Consider the following 20370-nt stretch of genomic DNA (forward strand, 5'->3'; position numbering starts at 1 on the left):
GTAGAAGTTATGTTTTATTTTTGAATGCAAATGTTTACCGGGTTGTTATATAAAATAAAAGGTAAATTTTTAATTTTATTATTTTATGTTTACATAGTTTAGATTTTAATAATACGCTTATTCAAAGTTTGGTCGTTATATAGTAACTTGTGTTTTTTTATTCCGGTCTTTTTTTTATACCAAAAACCACTAAAACCATTTAATATTACTCATTTGACATCGTTGCCTTCGTACATAGCTTATGTGAAAAGAAAATTAAAATGAAATTAAAATGGAGTTTATTTTCTTGTCCACTAAACTAATATAGATATAGTAGGAAACTAATAATTTTGGATATTTCTTTAATGAAATTGTCGGGGAAAAAAAGGGATACAAGAGGTGGACGAGCTAAAACATAGGTCACGATCACCTGGTTAATTTTGGATGACAAATCATCTGTTGAATAGTAAATAGATTAGATCATGTCGAATTCTTACGTAGGGGAGTCTCAATGAAGTGATTGAAATACAGCGAGAACTAGCAACAAAACAATTAGGTTTGTTGTGGTCGAGTAACACACGACATATATCAGTATCATTTGATTTATGATTAGCTGATTTATGTGAAATTATGTGCTTATGTGTCATATTTGAAGTACGTTGCATACATGACAGTAGATCGATGTATAAAATAAATATTTTATTAAAACACAAAATTTATATACATACATCGATGCATGATATGCACGTTAAGATATGATCCTTGAATACCTTGATATCATTGGATTTTGATATTGATTCAGGGGATAGAAAACGACACTATATCTGTCATTATGTGAACCATAAAAATATAGTCATTTGTAGCATATGTGATTGATAGTTTGAGAAATTGGGATTTGATTGATGATGTTTGTCGATGCTATTATAAGAATATTCTCTTATACTTGACTGAGACACGTGTGTCTGCTATAGCTTTGATGATTTCATTGCGGTTTGATTGATACTGATATACACTCAGTGTATGAATGATTGAATTGATATCATCATGACATACATATATTTCATATCATATATCATTTTATATATACATGTTATATTTAATACGGTTATTCCATTGAGGGTGTTTGCTCATCCGTAAGGGAGCTGTTATTTTCTTCGAATGTGGACAATGACAAGTGCATGTTATCAGGAGACTAGATACGGTACTTTTGGAGAGAATTACATCTGAATTGATGTTTGAGTCTCATATCCTAATGTGTATATATACCAGAGCATGTCCCGAAAATATGGGTTATTTATATCATTATATGGGCGTAGTTATTTGTAGACATAGTTTATATTGTGATATGTGTAGAAGAGATTTTATATTATACTATTTTAAGTATAATAGTCATGCTTGTCGTATTTTGGGCTCAAGATGTAAGAAAAATTTAACTCGTTTTTCATTGTCATTAACTAAATCTGATCAAATTGCATGTTAATAATGATCAGGAGTAAAAGCCCCGCACCATCTAACCTCGAATTGAAATTTTTTGGGTAAAATACTTTTTCTACTAAAATACAAAAATATATTAATATTATACGATTTATAATATTATACGAGAGCTGTAGAATATTAATGATCCGTTATATCATGTATGGTCACAAAATGACCATATTACTCATATTTTTTAAAAAAATAAAAATAAAAAAAAAACTAGAAATAAAAACCACAAAGTTAAAAAATAAAAATCACAAAATTACTTAAATAATATTTAAATTAACAGTGAAAAAACTAAACAAAATAATTTTTAAGATTTTAATTTTTGGTATCATCTCTAATTGTTTGCCTATAATTTATTGATTTTGATTGTCAATTAATTAGATTCATTAATTGAAAACTTCAATTTAGCCACTAGGTGATAGGCTCCCATTAAACATTGGCGGCCTAAATTTCTTTTACAAGGCCTAATTGAATAATATCATAAATAAAATATTGGTATAACAAATATACAATGGTAGGAAAAAAATAATAATAATAGAATTCGAAACAGGACGTCTGGGAAATGAATACAATCCCAGTGAACTGCCTTTTTTTATTCTAATCGCGACTTTTGGTTACCCGGTTCACCTTTCTTTCAGCTACATCCGAGTGCCCATCCGAATTTTTTCTTCCTCTGTTACCTTGGCGTCAGCCGCGTCATTCTTTCCAATTCCGTGATAACTTCGAAAAAGAACCTTGAGTTCCGACCTTGTATACGAACACAAGAGATTCAAAAAGAAAGTATATGACTACAAAAAAATAGTTGTTTTAGAACCGGTTCCGCATCGAATGAATAAGGTTTTAGAAACGGTTATTCATTATCCGAGTCGATAGAGCTTCTGTAGGAGCGGTTGTATTAGACCGCTTCCATTTAGTGAATTCAGAAGCGGTTAATTGGATGCGGTTTACGAACCGCAACAAAAGAGGTAGGGTTTAGAAGCGGTTACATATTATCCGCTTTAATAGAATGTCATTCGAAGCGGTTTAGCCAAACCGTTTCTATTTAGTGCATTCAGAATCGGTTATTTGCAATCGGTTTACTAACCGCACCTAACGAGTATGGTTTTAGAGGTGGTTATTTATTATCCGCTTCAATAGAATTTCATACGAAGCAGTTAAGTTATACCGCCTCTATTTAGTGAATTCCGAAGCGGTTGGAAATTAACGGTTGTAAAATTTTATTTTGCAGCGGTTGAAACCGCTCCTAAACCTAATATATAAGCAGAATTTCATGCTAATTTAAACAAAACGTAAGCAGAGTTTTATTTTGAAGCGGTTGAGAAGCGATCGAATCATTTTAAAAAACGTTAGCAAAATTTCATGCTAATTTAAACATTTACCTCACATATTTCATTGATTCGATCGGCGGCCACCAAGTCCACATTGGAATTGTGCTTGTCATTTTTAGGTAATTTCCCAACTTATTTAGAAAAATTAATCAATTTTTTTTCTTGAAATCCTGATTTTTTAGATTATATTGTGTTCCATTGCTAGATTAATCAAGAGTGAGGTTGATATTACGGTGCTTCGTAATAACATTAACAAAAATAATATGAAATTTTAAAGAAAATATAACCGAAATGCATCCTCGTGCACTTCTATTGCTTGTGTCCCCTCAGCCATGTCTTGTAAGCGAGTTTGAACAGCCTCATCCAACAAATTCTAACAAACAAAACGTCAAGTAAATGAAAAATTTATTCAAAAGTCATTATATAAAATTGTAACCAATCAGCACCTCATAGCGTATGGCTTCAGCATCAACTGGAGCACCTCCTTTCTTTTTACTTCTCCGACTCAAATGCATTATTTCGATGCGAGTCGGCTTCCTACCATTCTCTTTCAACTAATAGAAGAACAATATCATATATACAAAAAATATGAATGCTGAAATTTTACAAACAACAAAACTTATACTCTTAATTCACACATTCACAAACAACAAAATAAATGATAAGAAAAACTTGAATCGATCATTAACAACATATCTTTAAATTTTAACTACATCATATATAATTATTAATCTATATTTACAACATCATAAAAGCATATAACACTAGTTATCTATAACATCAAAGTTCAAACAACAAATAGGTAATATGAGACTTTTTGCAAAGAAAAATACAGGTTAATGCTTACAAATTTGTCTTCCAGAGAAGGGATACTCGTTCGTCCCTGTGCATGAGTTCCTTTTTTATTTTTTCCATTTTCTCGATTTATTTTAGAACTTTTCTGAAAAAAAATTATGTTTTACTATGAATATCCATAAAAATATATATACATATATTTAATAATAAATATTCATGATTACCTCAGTAGCCTTCCAGTACGCACATAATCTTTCCCAAACTTCTGTAGCCAACCCATGAGGAATAGGGCGAATGGACACAAGCTCCTCTAATGGGATATTAGAGTCATAAGATGTAGCTTTAACTTCGGTTCTCCATCGCCTCCATGCAACCCCCATCATTTGCATCACAAAATCTTGATGTTGATCGGAGATTATGAATCGTGCCTATAAACATAAACATAAATATGTTAATGTTTGAAGCTCATGTGTGATATTAAGTAGTTCTCAACTTATAATAACAAGTTTCCATGCCTCCTCCAACCGATGCTTTGGAACTTTTCTCCAGTCTAAATAATCAAGGGGCAACAAAACTCCATTCCGAGCTATTGTCCCCACATAATTTGCCAGTACCGGTTGTAAATCTCCATAAGGTTGGCCTCTTTCATTAAACGTTACATGTAACAAATCATCATGATGCAATGCGTGAACATCCTTCATTACAGTTCTCCCACGTCTATTCGGCTGCCTCTGCGAAGGCAACACTTCATTTTCGCCTGATAAATATATATATATATATGCAAATTATGATTGTTATTTGGTGCTTTAAACTTAATCATATGTATTAAAAATATATTTCCAACCTTCCTCATGGAACTCCTCGTCATCTTGTTGTGATTCCATTGCATTGTTTTGGGTCTCCGGTGGTGAATGTGATGTTATGTCTTGTGATCCAACTTCATCGTCACACCTGTTATTTGATTCTTGTCCCCTAGATCGCTTTCTGATATTCTTAATCAACTTCTGAAGTCTTTTGTTTGTCATTTTTCATATGTACTTGAGAATAATAATAATATAGAATTACAACAGTCGAGAAGATGGTTAAAATATAAAGAAGACCATAATTTGCACTAGTATGAGTTTAAAATGAATACTAAAAGAACCAGTTGCAATGAAAAACAAAAATAGTATATGGTCTACCTTTGCTTCTCAATTCAATTTTGAACCTGCATCGGTACTCTTGTTATTAAAACAAGAAAGGCAGCTCACAGTGACATTCTACTTAGTATGATACAGCGTGGTGGTTATATAAAAGTGATGCTATTACCTGCAATCTGCATATAATGTTATGATAAAAAAATGTTTTCAATCCCTTTGTGTCTTGCTGATGTCTCATTGTGGAAGATGATTAATAAGTGGAGTCCATTAAGAAGGACAAAGCATTTGTTGAGTGCCATCATATTCTTATTCCGGCTTAAGAGTAATTATGTCCAGCATCTCTGTGGCATATTTTCATCAACTACTACAGAATGTAAAATCTTCAATTATTCGCAGATAATCATGGTTCAACACAAAGTTCAAGAGGCCACAAAGTGAGCTACAGGAGAAGATAGATATCATAAGGTCACAAACTGAAAATTGGGAAGGGATTAGAATCAAAACTCAAAGAGGGTATAAGAATGTCCCCAAATTAGTCTTCAGTTGTTTTGACCAAAACTCATCTTCTACGGCACTTTCTAAGTTGTTGTGCACATACTCCAGTTGTACTTCATAATATTTTTTATAGCTACAAATATTAAAAAGGTATCAATATGATAACCTCAGACTGAAAAGGTTATTCCTTGAACAAAAATAATAACAACTAAACCAAAAGACACCTAGTAAAAGAATGATTCAACTATAAATTTCTTACGACTATATAGTGGAAGGATGCTACTATTGGAGGTAGGAAGCCTAAGAAAGACCAAGAAAACACTAAGGGAAATTCAAAAGCTACTGGCAACTTTACACACTCGGAAACAAGAACGTTTCCGTTAAATAATCAAAACAAAGAACAAAAACAATATTAAAATAACCACCATCAAATCCTTAGCAAATTAAAAGAAATTTTACGGCAACGGGAAGAGAATTTACCTCCAGAACAAGATTTTCTAAACGATTGCAACTCGGTATAGGGCATAGATTTTCTTCGACAAAAGATGGGAAAAAATCAATCGTCGGGTCACAAGATGGGGAAAAATCGATTGTGAGGGCGGGAATGAAAAAAAATGCGGGATTTTGAAACAATCTATCGGTTCGTACGCTTTGTTTTCTTTTTAATTAAGCCTCCTAATTTTCTTTTTAATTAAGGCAGGTAGATTAAAACGCCTCCTAATTTTCTTTTTAATTAAGGCAGGTAGATTAAAACAATATCTCCTATCAATGATGTAAATGCTTATTTACATCATATTGGATATTCTCTTGTTCTTTATTAATAATTAATATTTACTTCCATAAATTCAAATTTGATTGATCGATGACAAAAAAATTTAGTAAATGTCAATTGCTTGGGGAGAGATAAGTTCTAGGATAATTTAATTAATTTATAATGTAAAATTATCTTATTTTAAGAAAAAATATGTAAAATTCAGATTTTTTTAAAAAATAATTAATAATAGTTCACTAATTTTTCATACAAAAATTGATAGAATGTATTCCTACACAATAGGATTTTCTCGTACATTTATCTTTTGTATTTTAAAATTAAGTCTACTACATTATTAATTAATAGTAATTATTTTTAACAAACTAAATATAAAAAACAACATATTGTTTGAAGAAGTGAATAATAGAAAGCTTGTTGTATATGCCCTTGAGGATTGATAATATATAAGAAAAATTATATATAATAAACAACTAATGTGATTTGGAGAAGTAATTAATAGAAAACCTATGGTATGCTTCGTGGATTGATAATATAAAAGCATATTTTATGTACATGATCCCAACATTTATTTATTTAAAATTTGTACATTTAATTTGAATATATATTTAATTTAACATTCAATAACCATGAAACGAAACAAAAAAATCAAAAGATAAAAATGGATGCACATCACTAATCAACTGTCCACTACAAATTTGGAATAGTTTTACCACGAGTTGTTCCAAGCCCACCACCAAACTCTTCACCAGTTGCATGATAAACACATGTATTGTTAAGTGTCAGATTACAGGGGAGAAAAACAATTTCGATACTCCAAAAAGAGAAATGTGGTCCTGTCATGAATACAGTATCGCAAATACGAATATGCAGTTCAATTAAGAGACTTGAAAGATAAAACAGAACAACTAGAAAGAAGTGATCACAAAATAAAGGGAAACAAACCAAATTATTTAAGAAAAAAAAAATATTGAAGCCTTAAGTGGTTGAATAATCACATTCCTTATTGATAATCAAAATATGTACTCAATAAAAGCATAACCCCTGGCGTTAAGTTGTCTCTTTATTTGGAATCAAGCTTATCTGAAACTCAAACAGATAAGGTCAGGGAGTTATAATTAAAGAATATTAAATTAATAATTAAAACAGAGGCCAATTTACCAGAATATACATGTAAACTAACCTCCCCTTATTCTTCATCAGTTTCATGGATCACAATAGGCATGCCATCAACGATTGAGCCATCTACATCATTTCTTGTTAACTCAATGTCTATAGTGTTTACGTCATCCAACAAAAATTCGACATCTGAAAAATTGTTAGGAATGAATTGCATTGTATCAATATCATCTTCATTGCCCATGTTGTATGTGTCTCTTGGTGTGTAGCGAATAACAGAATGTCAATCTTCTTCTTTTGGATCACGAACATAATAAATCATTTGAGCTTGCGAAGCCAAAATAAAAGGTTCATGCTCTTCTCGTTCTCCTGTATGTATCAAACACGAAAAATTCAGCATCGTAAATCCTAAAGGATCAATTTTCATTCCAACAGTAGTATTAACCCAATCGCATCGGAACAAAACTACTCGTCCATGACCACTGTAATCAAGTGAGATAACATCAGTTAACCGTCCATAATAGGTTGACTCATTATCATCATTATCATGCATCGACGGACACCATGACTCTACTATTCTGCATTTTTTTGTTTCTTTCGGATTCTACTGTGCGAAATGCAAAACCATTCACATTGAACCCATGATAACTAAATGCTACAGGATTCGGACCACGTGCAAGTGCCCTTAGAGTGAAGTCATCAATTCGTTCATTTGCCCGATCAACCTATAATACATACACAAACACAATTTTGATATTAATATTATTTTTTGTACAATTGTGGCATGCTCGATTAGGACATATTTCCGTAAGAAGGATGAACAAGCTAGTGGGAGTAGGCATGTTTGATATGTCTGATATTAATGCTCTCACGACTTGTGAATCCTGTCTAAAAGGAAAGATGACCAAAATTCCCTTTAAGGGCCACGTGGAGTGAGCCAAAGGGTTATTGGATTTGATCCATACCGATGTGTGCGGTCCGCTTAGCATCACCACTAAGCATGGACATGCAAACATGATGGAGTGGGTCAGTGGGAGTTCAATGTCCCCTTTTCTATCCAATAGAAATTCCTTTTCCAAAAAGGTTGCATTCCTAGAAACAAACACATTTGTTTCTTAGGGATGATAGAAATAATATCCAACTGAATTCCTTGGATATCCCACAAAGTAACATAAAATGGATCGACTATCCAATTTATCTCCCACCACCTGCTTCACATAAGCAGGGCACCCCCATATTCTAAGATAAGAATACTCGGGAGGCTTACCCATCCATATCTCATATGGTGTCCTGTCAACTGCCTTTGAATGGACATTGTTCAACAACAGTGCCGCTGTCTCAAGCGCATATCCCAAAAAGGATGGCGGCAACTCCGTGAACCCCATCATAGACCGAACCATGTCCATCAACGTCCGGTTACGATGCTCCGAAACACCATTCAACTGCAGTGTAGCGGGCGGAGTCCACTACGAGAGAATCCCATTCTCCCTAAGATACTCTTAGAACTCGGCACTCAAGTACTCACCACCTCGATCCGATCGAAGTGTCTTGATGCTTCATCCCAACTGTTTATCTACTTCACTTCTGAATTCTTTGAACCTTTCAAAGGCTTCAGACTTGTATTTCATCAAATACACATACCCATACCTCGAAAAGTCATCGGTAAAGGTGATGAAGTATGCATGTCCATGCTTAGTGGTGATGCTAAGCGGACCGCACACATCGGTATGGATCAAATCCAATAACCCTTTGGCTCACGCCACGTGGCCCTTAAAGGGAATTTTGGTCATCTTTCCTTTTAGACAGGATTCACAAGTCGTGAGAGCATTAATATCAGACATATCAAACATGCCTACTCCCACTAGCTTGTTCATCCTTCTTACGGAAATATGTCCTAATCGAGTATGCCACAATTGAGTCCAACGACTTGTTCTAAATTGAGTTTTCTAATCAGTCCAATTAGCGGATTGTCATTTGGATAATCCAGTTGAGAGATATTGTTAAAACACCGAAGCTTGCCAGAAATTCAGTTGTGCAGAATTCAGTTTCGGTTTGCTTCTTGTGTTAACAACTTCAAACTTAAGTAAATATGTTAGAAACACAATAACAAATTTTGTTAACATCAAAATCAAGATTGTGAAATTGAAAAGTTCCGACAAACTTCTTCTAATCAAATGTAAATAAATTTTACAAACTACTTGGGAATCAATATAAAATTAAGCTTGTCGTTTATCTTATTTTTTAGGTGAATTTTAATATATGTCTTAGTTTTTTTCTTATCACATTAGTCATATAACAAAGCAGTAATGACAAATGATAAATATCCAATAGCTTAGTGGCTTTTGGGGGAAAAATAATAATAGCAAAACAAAAAAATACAAATTATTGTATGACGATCAAACTTTGATTAAAATCCATGATATATAAATTTACACGACTAAAATTGAAATTTTCTTTTTTTATTTATACAAAAACCCACAAAACACTTGCATTCAAGAATTAAACATTACTTGTATTGAAATTCTAAACAAACTAAACGATATTTTATCGCACTTTACCAAAAGAACGCCCTAAAATTTATAAAATAAGTAACCAACACAATCTAACTGTAGACATCATGTATAGATGCTTATTATTACTGATATATATGTGTGTGTGTGTATATATAGCATTTTCAAGGATTATCTCCCCGCCGCATTGCGGCTTCGCAGACCGACTCTGCATTGGCACGAGTTGCACCCATAAGCATTGCATCGCGAACGCATTCTTCAAGGGTATCTGGTTGAGATGCATTCGCAACCTCAACCATTGAACCTGCGAAGAGCACAATCATGGTCACCAATAGCATTGCGACAACCTTGTTTGAAGCCATTTTACCTTGTTTGAAAATTTAATTTTCTCGAGAGTAAATCGATATCGATATATATATATTGAAATGAAGCTAACTAGTGAAACATTTATATAGAGAGTGCATGTCTTCATTTGTGTGAGGTAGGATTGTGGTAAGGATAAATTGAAGGAAATTTACAAGTGATGACCATTAGAATCCAATGGTGAAGAGAGGCTTGCGTCCAAGTAAATTGAGAAAATGATGTTGGCCTCGCCTTTACTTCTTCCTTTAATCCTTTCCACAAAAATTAATACAAATCCACTTCACAAAAACTGAAAACAAAACAAATAATAATAAAATAGAAAGAAGAAGTAGAAGAAGCACAGCCCCCATTTTCTCCACCCTTGATTTGGGAGGAGACCACAAGTTTTTAGGTGGGATTCGAGCCTCTCGGCCTATCACTTAAAGTACTTGAGGACTATATTGTATTTGGGGAGAAATTAACGAAATTTGTCAAAAATATACTTGATTAATCGATGTCGATTTGACAATATAATTTGAAACGTGCTTTTAAAATATTTGTACGATTAAGAGAACAAAGATCATTTTACCAAAAAATTCAATTCAAGGTTGGAAGGAATCCCAAAAAAGAATAAAAAACCGTCAATATGACATTTTTTTAGGATCAATTGCTTACCACTATGTCAAAAATTATAATTGTTAATTAAAGTGAAACTTAATTTTCTTATACTTATGATAGTGAAAAGCCCTATACTAAGCGACATATTTAGGTGCAGATGAGTCATGTTGTTATGCCCATTAGTCAAAGTAATGACACGCGTCACTGTTGGTAGCTTGGTGTTGTCTCCTATCCTCGAGATCATTCTCTTCATTTACGTACCGTCGACCCTGTCTTGTCCTCATCAAACACAATATTACATGTTAAGCTATGGCATCCCCTTTTACGGCACACCTAGTCAACAATATAAAGCGATGCAACGTCAACAGCTTAACATACTAGAGATTTTCATGAAGTCACCTATCTTAGTATATTATCTCACTCGTACATGCTTAATTCAACCCCCAGATCTTGGAAGATTCGAACTCATGACCTTGTTGATACCTATTCTTGGGATCAAGTATTTACTACTAGACCAAAAATTATATCTATTAGTCAAAGCACAATTTAATTTTCTTATACTTGTACCAGCGCTGAGCCTCGTCTCATACTAAACGACAAGTAAACATGAGAGGTTGTACCTAGTCTGATGCCGATGGACAGGGATGTTAGGCTCATTGTTATAAGGAATGGGAAAACTGATTATTTGTGTTGTCTCATATTCTCGAGATCAATCTTATTTTTTCTCTATTATCAACCGTGTTCTGTTCTTAACAGAGACAATATTATACATTAAGATCGGATATCACTATTTTATAGGCTCATATAACCTTCAATGTAAATAAATTTTACAAATTACACGGGAATTTATGTAAAACTAAGCTTGTCGTTTACCTTATTTTTGCAGGTGAATTTTGATGTATGTCACGTAGTTTTTTTCTTGCTACATGAGCCTCATAACAAAACAATGATGACATATGAGGAATATCCAATAGTTTCGTGATTTTTGGGGGAAAAATAACAAAACAAAAAATACTAGTTATGGCGACCAGACTTTGACTAAAATCATATATAATATATATGTGTGTATATATATATGTATGTATGTATGTATGTATAAACATGAATAAAAGTTAATGATTAATTAATACGAAATTCATTGTCGACAAATATTCTATCTTTAGGTTATGAATTGTCATTATTAGGATTAAAATAACATTAATCGCTTGAATTAATTTTGATAATATCCATCCAAATAGTATAAGTACATATATTAAATTGTTTTGATTGATATCTTAATTAAATATTAATTTCTAATTGATCCTTTAATTATTGTATTATGCATTATTTTATCTGTTAGGTAATTAATATATCTTATAAAATTTAAGATCAGATTAATTTTTAAACATGAAAAGATAAAGTTTGAGGTTATTATTACTTTCTTTTCCATTGATGAATTGGATTATATTAATTAATTATTAAATTTATTTGGGCCGCGACATTTATTTTGTTCACTTGTCCGTCTGCCCGTTTGGTTTCTGGAAGACATTGAACTCGAAAAAAAAATATTATTTTTTGTACTAAAATTATTCATTTTTATTGTAAAATATAAGTAGGTTTTTTGTGAGATGATCTCACAAATTTTTATCTGTGAGACTGGTCAAATTTTTTTTATAAATGATTTTACAAACTTAATTTATGAGATCGTTTCAAATTTTGTTTTGCTTGAATGGAGTTTTTGAATTTGACATATAACTTTTTTTTGCGGCGATTTGAAATCTATCACATCGATTCACAAACAAGCTGAGCATGGAAGGCATAAATTTTTGTTCATGAAATTCTTTGAAACTCAGGAGCATCTAGATAATTGTGATGGATTAAATTTTTTATTTAAACTATTTTTCATTTCAAACTATCTGATCCAAAATTTATTCAAACTTACTTCTATAAATTCACACATTTTGGTGTAATTTCTTACATACTTCAATTTGTTTTTTTTTCTCATTTGATTTTAAATTTTAACAAAATATTTATAAATTTAATATTATAATTTAAGTTTTTTTGTCTTGGAAAGTGCTAACTTGATTTAATGCTCCACATGAATTAAATGTCGCATAATCCAACAAAGACCAGATTACGACAGAAGTCATTAATAGTTAATTATCTAAATTATTTATTTATCTAATAAATCTCACATAATTTGTTTCTAAATTATTTCTCTCTCTCATTTAATTTTCACTGATAGTTTACTTAAATTCGATCTCGTATATTACCTTATGCATTTATTTTAATCCATTTATGTTAGAACCAAGTTTAAAGTCTAGAATTTAGTGAGGTGGATAAAATTTTGAAACTCTTCTTTTTTTAAAACAAGTGTGCTTGATATGATTTTCAAACAAAACTTAACGTTAGTTAACATTAAAAAGTCATTTTATTGATCGGACAAATGCGGTTGGATCACTATAAAAAAATTCAAAGTATGGAAAAAAATCCGACTATATATGGAGAAGAATATAATCAAGTGACTAGACTTTTAACAAAACAAACTGAAAAGTTATAAGTGCGGGAAAATAAATAACACGAGATTTTATGAAAGTTTGAAAACATAATCTTTCTATGTATCTCATTCTCCCACTTAAAAAGAATATATTAAAAAATTATGGTTTTACAACAATTCGTACAAACTTACTTCAATTTAGGACTTATCTCATGCCTAAATTGAAAATTCTAGTACAACTCAAAGAAAATAAACCAATTGAAAAATATGTGAATGCTCATCTGACCAGCTACCGATTTGCACCTGCGGGTCGAAGAATACTTCATCCTCGTCTTCATCGTAAGAAAAAAGCTCGTTCCTACTTGAGTCAGCCAGTCTATCCCGGGGGCCAGAGATCACTGTAATGCTCGTTAAACGACCTTGATCCCATCGTCCATTGGTCTGCGCGCCCTCAAAAAGAATGAAACGGTTCAACAACGATCATCATTTAGCCACCAAATAATGATTTGTGAAGTCATGGTTGATCCTTGATAATACGTAAATAATGAAAGCGAGGTATGGTGAGCGGTTTGAGAATTTATCAAGTAAGAGTGCTCAAGATTTTGAAAAATAGAGAGCATGAATATTTTTGTGAAAACATGGAGCTTCAAATGAATGAACACACTCATTTTGCTCAACTTGAAATTTATTAAGGAGATTTCATTTGACTATTTTCTCAACATGAGACAAACCACATTTAAGACATATTATGTCCTTTTTTTAATCACTACTATTTATTTTTCTCTTTTTCATTTATCCAACACTTAAAAAAAATATATAATCATTCCAAAATTATGGAATCGAATTTAATAAATTTTTCTATTGAAAAATTGGAAACCTGGACAGTTGTAGTCAGATCGTTCAGAAGTCCACGTAAATCTGAAATTAAATAGGAAAGGACTCAGCTAGGATGATTTGCGTATCCATAGGGGTCTTCCCTTTGCTTCTGACACTGCCCTCTAAATTCTAGAGTAATGCAAGCACGTGTAGGCGTTGATTTATGTCAGCAAAATCCAAAAACTTATTCAACAATTATTGCCCTCGTGTGTGGTTCTTCCACAAAACTATAATTTTATTTCGAAAACGACAACTTTGTTTAAAAATATATTTAAAATGTGTGTATTGAATATTTGAATGTTGAATATTTGAATGTTGAAAATAAGAGTTGTAAATATTGAAAATTAGTGTGTGATGATGTAGGTAATGATGTATTTTATTTTTGGATTATTTGTAAAGATTTCCTATAAATAGATCTCTCATTTGTGAAGAAAATCATAATTGAGTAGAGAGAAAAATATTATAAAGTGTATAGTTTGGTAAATTTTGAGAGTTTGAGATTTTTACTTTTTACCATAAATTTTTACTTTTTCACAACACGTTATCAGCACGAAGCTCTAAAAGTCCTCCATCCTTTTCCAAGCTCCAAACAGAAGAAAAAGGTAACAAAAGTAATAATATTTACTTTACTGTTATTTATTTATTGTGTATATATTTAATATATAATATAATGTTATTATTAATAATAAAAATAAATTTTTCAAAAACTTGTTATAAATCCTGTGAGGATGTTAAGAAGACATCTCACACTCCCGGTAAGGGATACGACAAGTATAAAAGTCTATAAAATTTTTAAATAAAATATCTTATGACACATCATTATAATAATATGATATGATATACATAATTATTTAAATATGTCTAATATTATATACACCATATTATTACCATAAAATTATACAAATACATACCTTTATTTTTTTATACACCAACGGTCATAAACGGTAACAAAACGGCTAGTTTTTGCCCTATAAATATGATCTCATAAACACATTCAATCACTCCAACTTTCTCTTCTTCTCTAAAAATTATTCTTCACTAAATTTTCGAAGAAAAAAGAAGATGGTTTTCTCAAGGTTATTTTTAATTATTTTGGTTATCATATTCACGAGTCTTTTATTTATAGGAGAATATCCTCCTCGTGTGTTTTCTTTATTTTTACAAATGCTTGTACTTGTTGTTTATCCATTACTTTGTAGTGCAATATTCATTAACTAATAAAATGCATCGTAATTTTTTTTAGTACCACCATGTCAAATTTGACAAAACTCGAATTTGTTGCGCTCGACATCACGGGAAAAAATTATATGCCATGGACTCTCGATGTAGAAATGCATCTTGAGTCATTGGGTCTAAGTGAGACAATAAAAGAAAATGGCATATCGACATCACAAGAAAAGGCAAAAGCCTTTATATTTTTGCGTCGACATCTCGACGAGGGATTGAAATGTGAATATTTAATTGAAAAAGATCACATGGCTTTGTGGAAAGGATTGAAAGAAAGATTTGAACATATAAGGGAAGTTATACATCCGACCGCCCGTGATGAATGGAATATGTTAAGATTCCAAGATTTTAAGAAAGTCAGCGATTATAATTCAGCGATGTATCGAATAATCTCGCAGCTAAAATTTTGTGGACATGAGGTCACAGAATCGGAAATGCTTGAAAAAACATTTTCCACATTTCATGCATCAAATTTTACTCTACAGCAACAATATAGAGTACGTGGATTTGCGAGATATTCTGAACTCATCGCCTGTCTTCTTGTGGCGGAAAAAAACAACGAGCTATTAATGAGAAATCATCAGTCCCGACCCACTGGATCAACAGCATTTCCAGAAGTAAATGCTGTAAGTAAAAATAAATTTAAACCTGGAAACCAAAATCAAATTCAAAGACAAGGTTTTGGTCGAGGTCGAGGTCGTGGACGTGGAATTGGCCGTGGTCGTGGTCGAGGCCGTGGTTTTGAAAACAATAGAGATAGTTATTTTTATAATTCATCTCAAAAGAGCGTCCCAAACCATCCACAGAAAAGGCATCATGAGAATACAAGTGTTAATGAGAATCACTCAAAAAGATATGAAAGTTCTTGTTTCAGATGTGGTACTCCAGGACATTGGTCCAAAATTTGTCGAGCCCCTGAACACCTTTGTAAACTTTATAAAGAATCATTAAAGGGGAAAGAAAAGGAGACCAACTTCACTGAACGCAGTGACCATTTGAGTGATTCAACTCATTTTGATGCTGGTGATTTTATGAATGATTTATCTGGAAATGATCAATATGTTGGTGGGATAGAAATGAACAATATTGATGCTGCAGATTTTCTCAATGATTTCTCTGAAAATGAACAATATAGTGGTAGAATATAAATGTACAATAATTTATTTTTCATGTATCCATATAATGTTTTATTGTATAATTATGATATGTGTTATATTTAAATATATATTGCCAGTAATTTTATTTCATTGCATATTTTTTTGAAGTTCAAAAAATGGAAATGCTATGAGCAAAGCTGAAGTTTGCATACCCGATAGTGGTACAACGCACACTATCCTCCGAGATAAAAGATATTTCTTGGAACTAAAACCAACAAAAACAACGGTGAATACAATATCAGGTCCTGTAGACTTGATTAAAGGATGTGGTAAAGCACAATTTTTGTTACCTAATGGTACAAAATTTTTGATCAATGATGCTTTATATTCACCACAATCGAAAAGAAATTTGTTGAGTTTTAATGATATATATTCCCATGTGTATGATACTCAAACAATGAATGAAGGCAATAAGAAATATATGTGTCTTATCACATATAAATCAGGAAAGAAATATGTGATTGAAAAACTACCAATGCTCCCTACTGGATTGCATTATACACATATAAGTCCGATTGAATCAAACATGGTAGTTGATAATTCTTCAATATTAACCAATTGGCATGATCGATTGGGACATCCTGGTTCAACAATGATGCGAAGAATTATAGAAAATACACATGGTCATCCGCTGAAAGACCAGAAGATCTTTCAGAATAATAAGTTTCAATGTAAAGCATGTTCTCTTGGAAAACTTATTATAAGACCATCACCAGCCAAAATCCAAACTGAATCACCAATGTTTCTTGAACGTATTCAGGGTGATATTTGTGGACCATTCCATCCACCATGTGGACCATTAAGATACTTTATGGTATTGATTGATGCCTCCAGCAGATGGTCACATGTATGTTTATTGTCAACTCGAAATGTTGCATTTGCAAGATTACTTGCTCAAATAATAAAATTGAGGAATCAATTTCCCGATTATACAATCAAGAAAATTAGACTTGATAATGCTGGTGAATTTACTTCCCAAACTTTCAATGATTATTGTATGTCTATGGGAATCATTGTTGAGCATCATGTTGCTCATGTACATACACAGAATGGATTGGCTGAATCATTGATTAAACGTCTGCAAATGATTGCTAGACCAATGATTATGAAAACAAAGCTCCCTATTTCTATATGGGGACATGCAATTTTACACGCTGCTTCATTAATTCGCATCAGACCAAGTGCATATCATAAATACTCCCCATTGCAGCTTGCATTTGGTAAAGAACCAGACATTTCTCATCCGAGAATTTTTGGATGTATAGTGTATGTGCCTATTGCACCACCGCAACGAAAGAAAATGGGACCTCAAAGAAAGGTTGGAATTTATATCGATTATGATAGTCCATCAATCATTCGATATCTTGAACCTCAAACAGGCGACGTGTTCACAACACGTTTTGTTGATTGTCATTTTAATGAGAAAATCTTCCCAATGTTAGGGGGAGAACAGAAACATACCGAAAAGGAAATTACATGGCATGTATCATCATTGTTACATCTGGATCCAAGAACAAAACAATGTGAAAAAGATGTACAACAAATTGTACACTTGCAAAGAATAGCCAATCAAATACCAGATGCATTTGCTGACACAAAAGGGGTAACTAAATCATATATACATGCTGCAAATGCCCCTGCTCGAATTGAAATTCCAAAGAAACAAATTGAAGATACTCATGATGTCATTAAACGCCTGAAGCGTGGAAGGCCAGTCGGTTCCAAGGATAAAAATCCTCGAAAAAAATTTTTATAGAGAAACACGATGATCACAAAATAAAGAATGATGTTCCTGAAGAAACATATGATGATCACAAAATAGAGAATGGTGTTCCTGAAGAAACACACGATGATGAAAATATTCTGTCAGAACCACAAACTGACGAGAATCATGAAATCTCTATCAATTACATTAATACTGGAAAAATATGGAACCGAAAAGATATAGAAGAAATTGATGATATATTTTCTTATAATGTGGCAATCGACATCATAAATGATAATGAAGATCATGAACCAAAATCTTTTGGTGAATGTAAAAATCGGCAGGATTGAATAAAATGGAAAGAAGTCATCCAGGTTGAATTGGATTCGCTAAATAAACGTAATGTTTTTGGACCTATAGTCCTTACACCTGAAGGTGTAAAACCTGTTGGATACAAATGAGTTTTTATTCGAAAGCGAAATGAGAAAAATGAAATAGTGAGATATAAAGCTCGACTTGTTGCACAAGGTTTTTCTCAAAGGCCTGGAATTGATTATGAAGAAACGTATTCTCCCGTGATGGATGCAATTACGTTTCGGTATTTGATTAGCTTGGCGGTATCTGAAAATTTAGAAATGCGTCTTATGGATGTTGTTACAGCTTACTTATATGGATCACTTGATAGTAATATATATATGAAAATCCCTGAAGGATTTAAGATGCCTGAAGCACAAAGTTCAAAACCCAGAGAATGTTATTCTGTGAAATTACAAAGATCATTATATGGGTTAAAGCAATCTGGTCGAATGTGGTATAATCGACTAAGTGATCACTTGATGAAAAAGGGATATGTAAATAATTCAATATGCCCTTGTGTTTTCATTAAGAAAACAACATCCGGATGCGTAATTATTGCTGTATATGTTGATAATTTAAACATCATTGGAACGAATAAGGAAATTCAAGAAGTTGTGTCATACTTGAAGGAAGAATTTGAAATGAAGGATCTTGGAAAAACCAAGTATTGTCTGGGTTTACAAATTGAATAAAAAGAATGTGGAATGTTTGTTCACCAGACAAATTATACAAAAAAGATCCTTAAACATTTTAATATGGATAAATCAAATCCTTTAAGTACTCCAATGGTTGTTAGATCATTAAACATAAAAAAGGATCCATTCCGACCATGTGAAGAAGATGAAGATATTCTTGGTCCAGAAGTAACATATCTAAGTGCTATCGGTGCCCTTATGTATCTTACAAATTGTACAAGGCCTGATATATCTTTTGCCGTAAATTTGTTGGCAAGATTTATCACATATCCAACAAAGAGACACTGGAACGGAATTAAACATATATTCCGTTATCTACGAGGAACGACAGACTTGGGACTTTTGTATTCAAAAGATGCTAATCCAAGTATAATTGGTTATGCCGATGCTGGATACTTATCTGATCCACACAAGGCACGTTCCCAAACTGGATATGTTTTTACTCGTGGAGGCACTGCAATTTCTTGGCGTTCACACAAACAAACGATCGTAACAACTTCATCAAATCATGCCGAGATTATTGCACTACATGAAGCAAGTCGTGAATGTGTGTGGTTAAAATCAATGACCCAACATATCCAAATCTCATGCGGATTATCATTCGACGAGAAACCTGTGATACTATATGAAGATAATGCTGCATGTGTTGCTCAAATGAAAGAAGGATACATAAAAAGCGACAGAACTAAAGATATTCCTCCTAAGTTCTTCGCATTCACCAAGGAGCTTGAGAAGAATAAATGTGTTGATGTTTGTCACATTCAATCAAGTGAAAATTCATCAGATCTCTTCACAAAGGCGCTTCTTACGTCAATATTCAGAAAGCATATATATAATATTGGGATGCGCAATCTACGAAATTTGTGAAGAATTGTTCGTGTCAACATGAGGGGGAGTTTACGTGACTGCACTCTTTTTCCCTTACTATGGTTTTTATCCCACTGGGTTTTTCCTAGTAAGGTTTTTAACGAGGCAATATAAAAACACGTAATGAAAACAATCATTATGATCATCATCACAAGGGGGTGTGTTGAAAAATATATTTAAAATGTGTGTATTGAATATTTGAATGTTGAATATTTGAATGTTGAAAATAAGAGTTGTAAATATTGAAAATTAGTGTGTGATGATGTAGGTAATGATGTATTTTATTTTTGGATTATTTGTAAAGATTTCATATAAATAGATCTCTCATTTGTGAAGAAAATCACAATTGAGTAGAGAGAAAAATATTATAAAGTGTATAGTTTGGTAAATTTTGAGAGTTTGAGATTTTTACTTTTTACCATAAATTTTTACTT

At 32.3% G+C, this 20370-nt stretch overlaps 1 protein-coding gene across 1 annotated transcript; it reads right to left on the reverse strand.

The window, feature by feature from the left end:
- Nucleotides 1-2099: 2099 nt before the first annotated feature.
- LOC142550693 (uncharacterized) lies at nt 2100-5880 on the reverse strand. Its single transcript, XM_075659770.1, has 7 exons — nt 5699-5880; nt 4429-4621; nt 3809-4341; nt 3637-3729; nt 3236-3343; nt 3077-3162; nt 2100-2208 (listed from the first exon to the last, which is right to left on the reverse strand). The coding sequence occupies exons 3-7, from the start codon at nt 3971-3973 to the stop codon at nt 2100-2102; spliced, it is 561 nt and encodes a 186-aa protein (XP_075515885.1). The 5' UTR covers nt 3974-4341; nt 4429-4621; nt 5699-5880.
- Between the last annotated feature and the right edge of the window lie 14490 nt (nt 5881-20370).

This window comes from Primulina tabacum, chromosome 7 (genome assembly GCF_025594145.1).
Source record: "Primulina tabacum isolate GXHZ01 chromosome 7, ASM2559414v2, whole genome shotgun sequence".
In the NCBI taxonomy this organism is placed as follows: domain Eukaryota; kingdom Viridiplantae; phylum Streptophyta; class Magnoliopsida; order Lamiales; family Gesneriaceae; genus Primulina; species Primulina tabacum.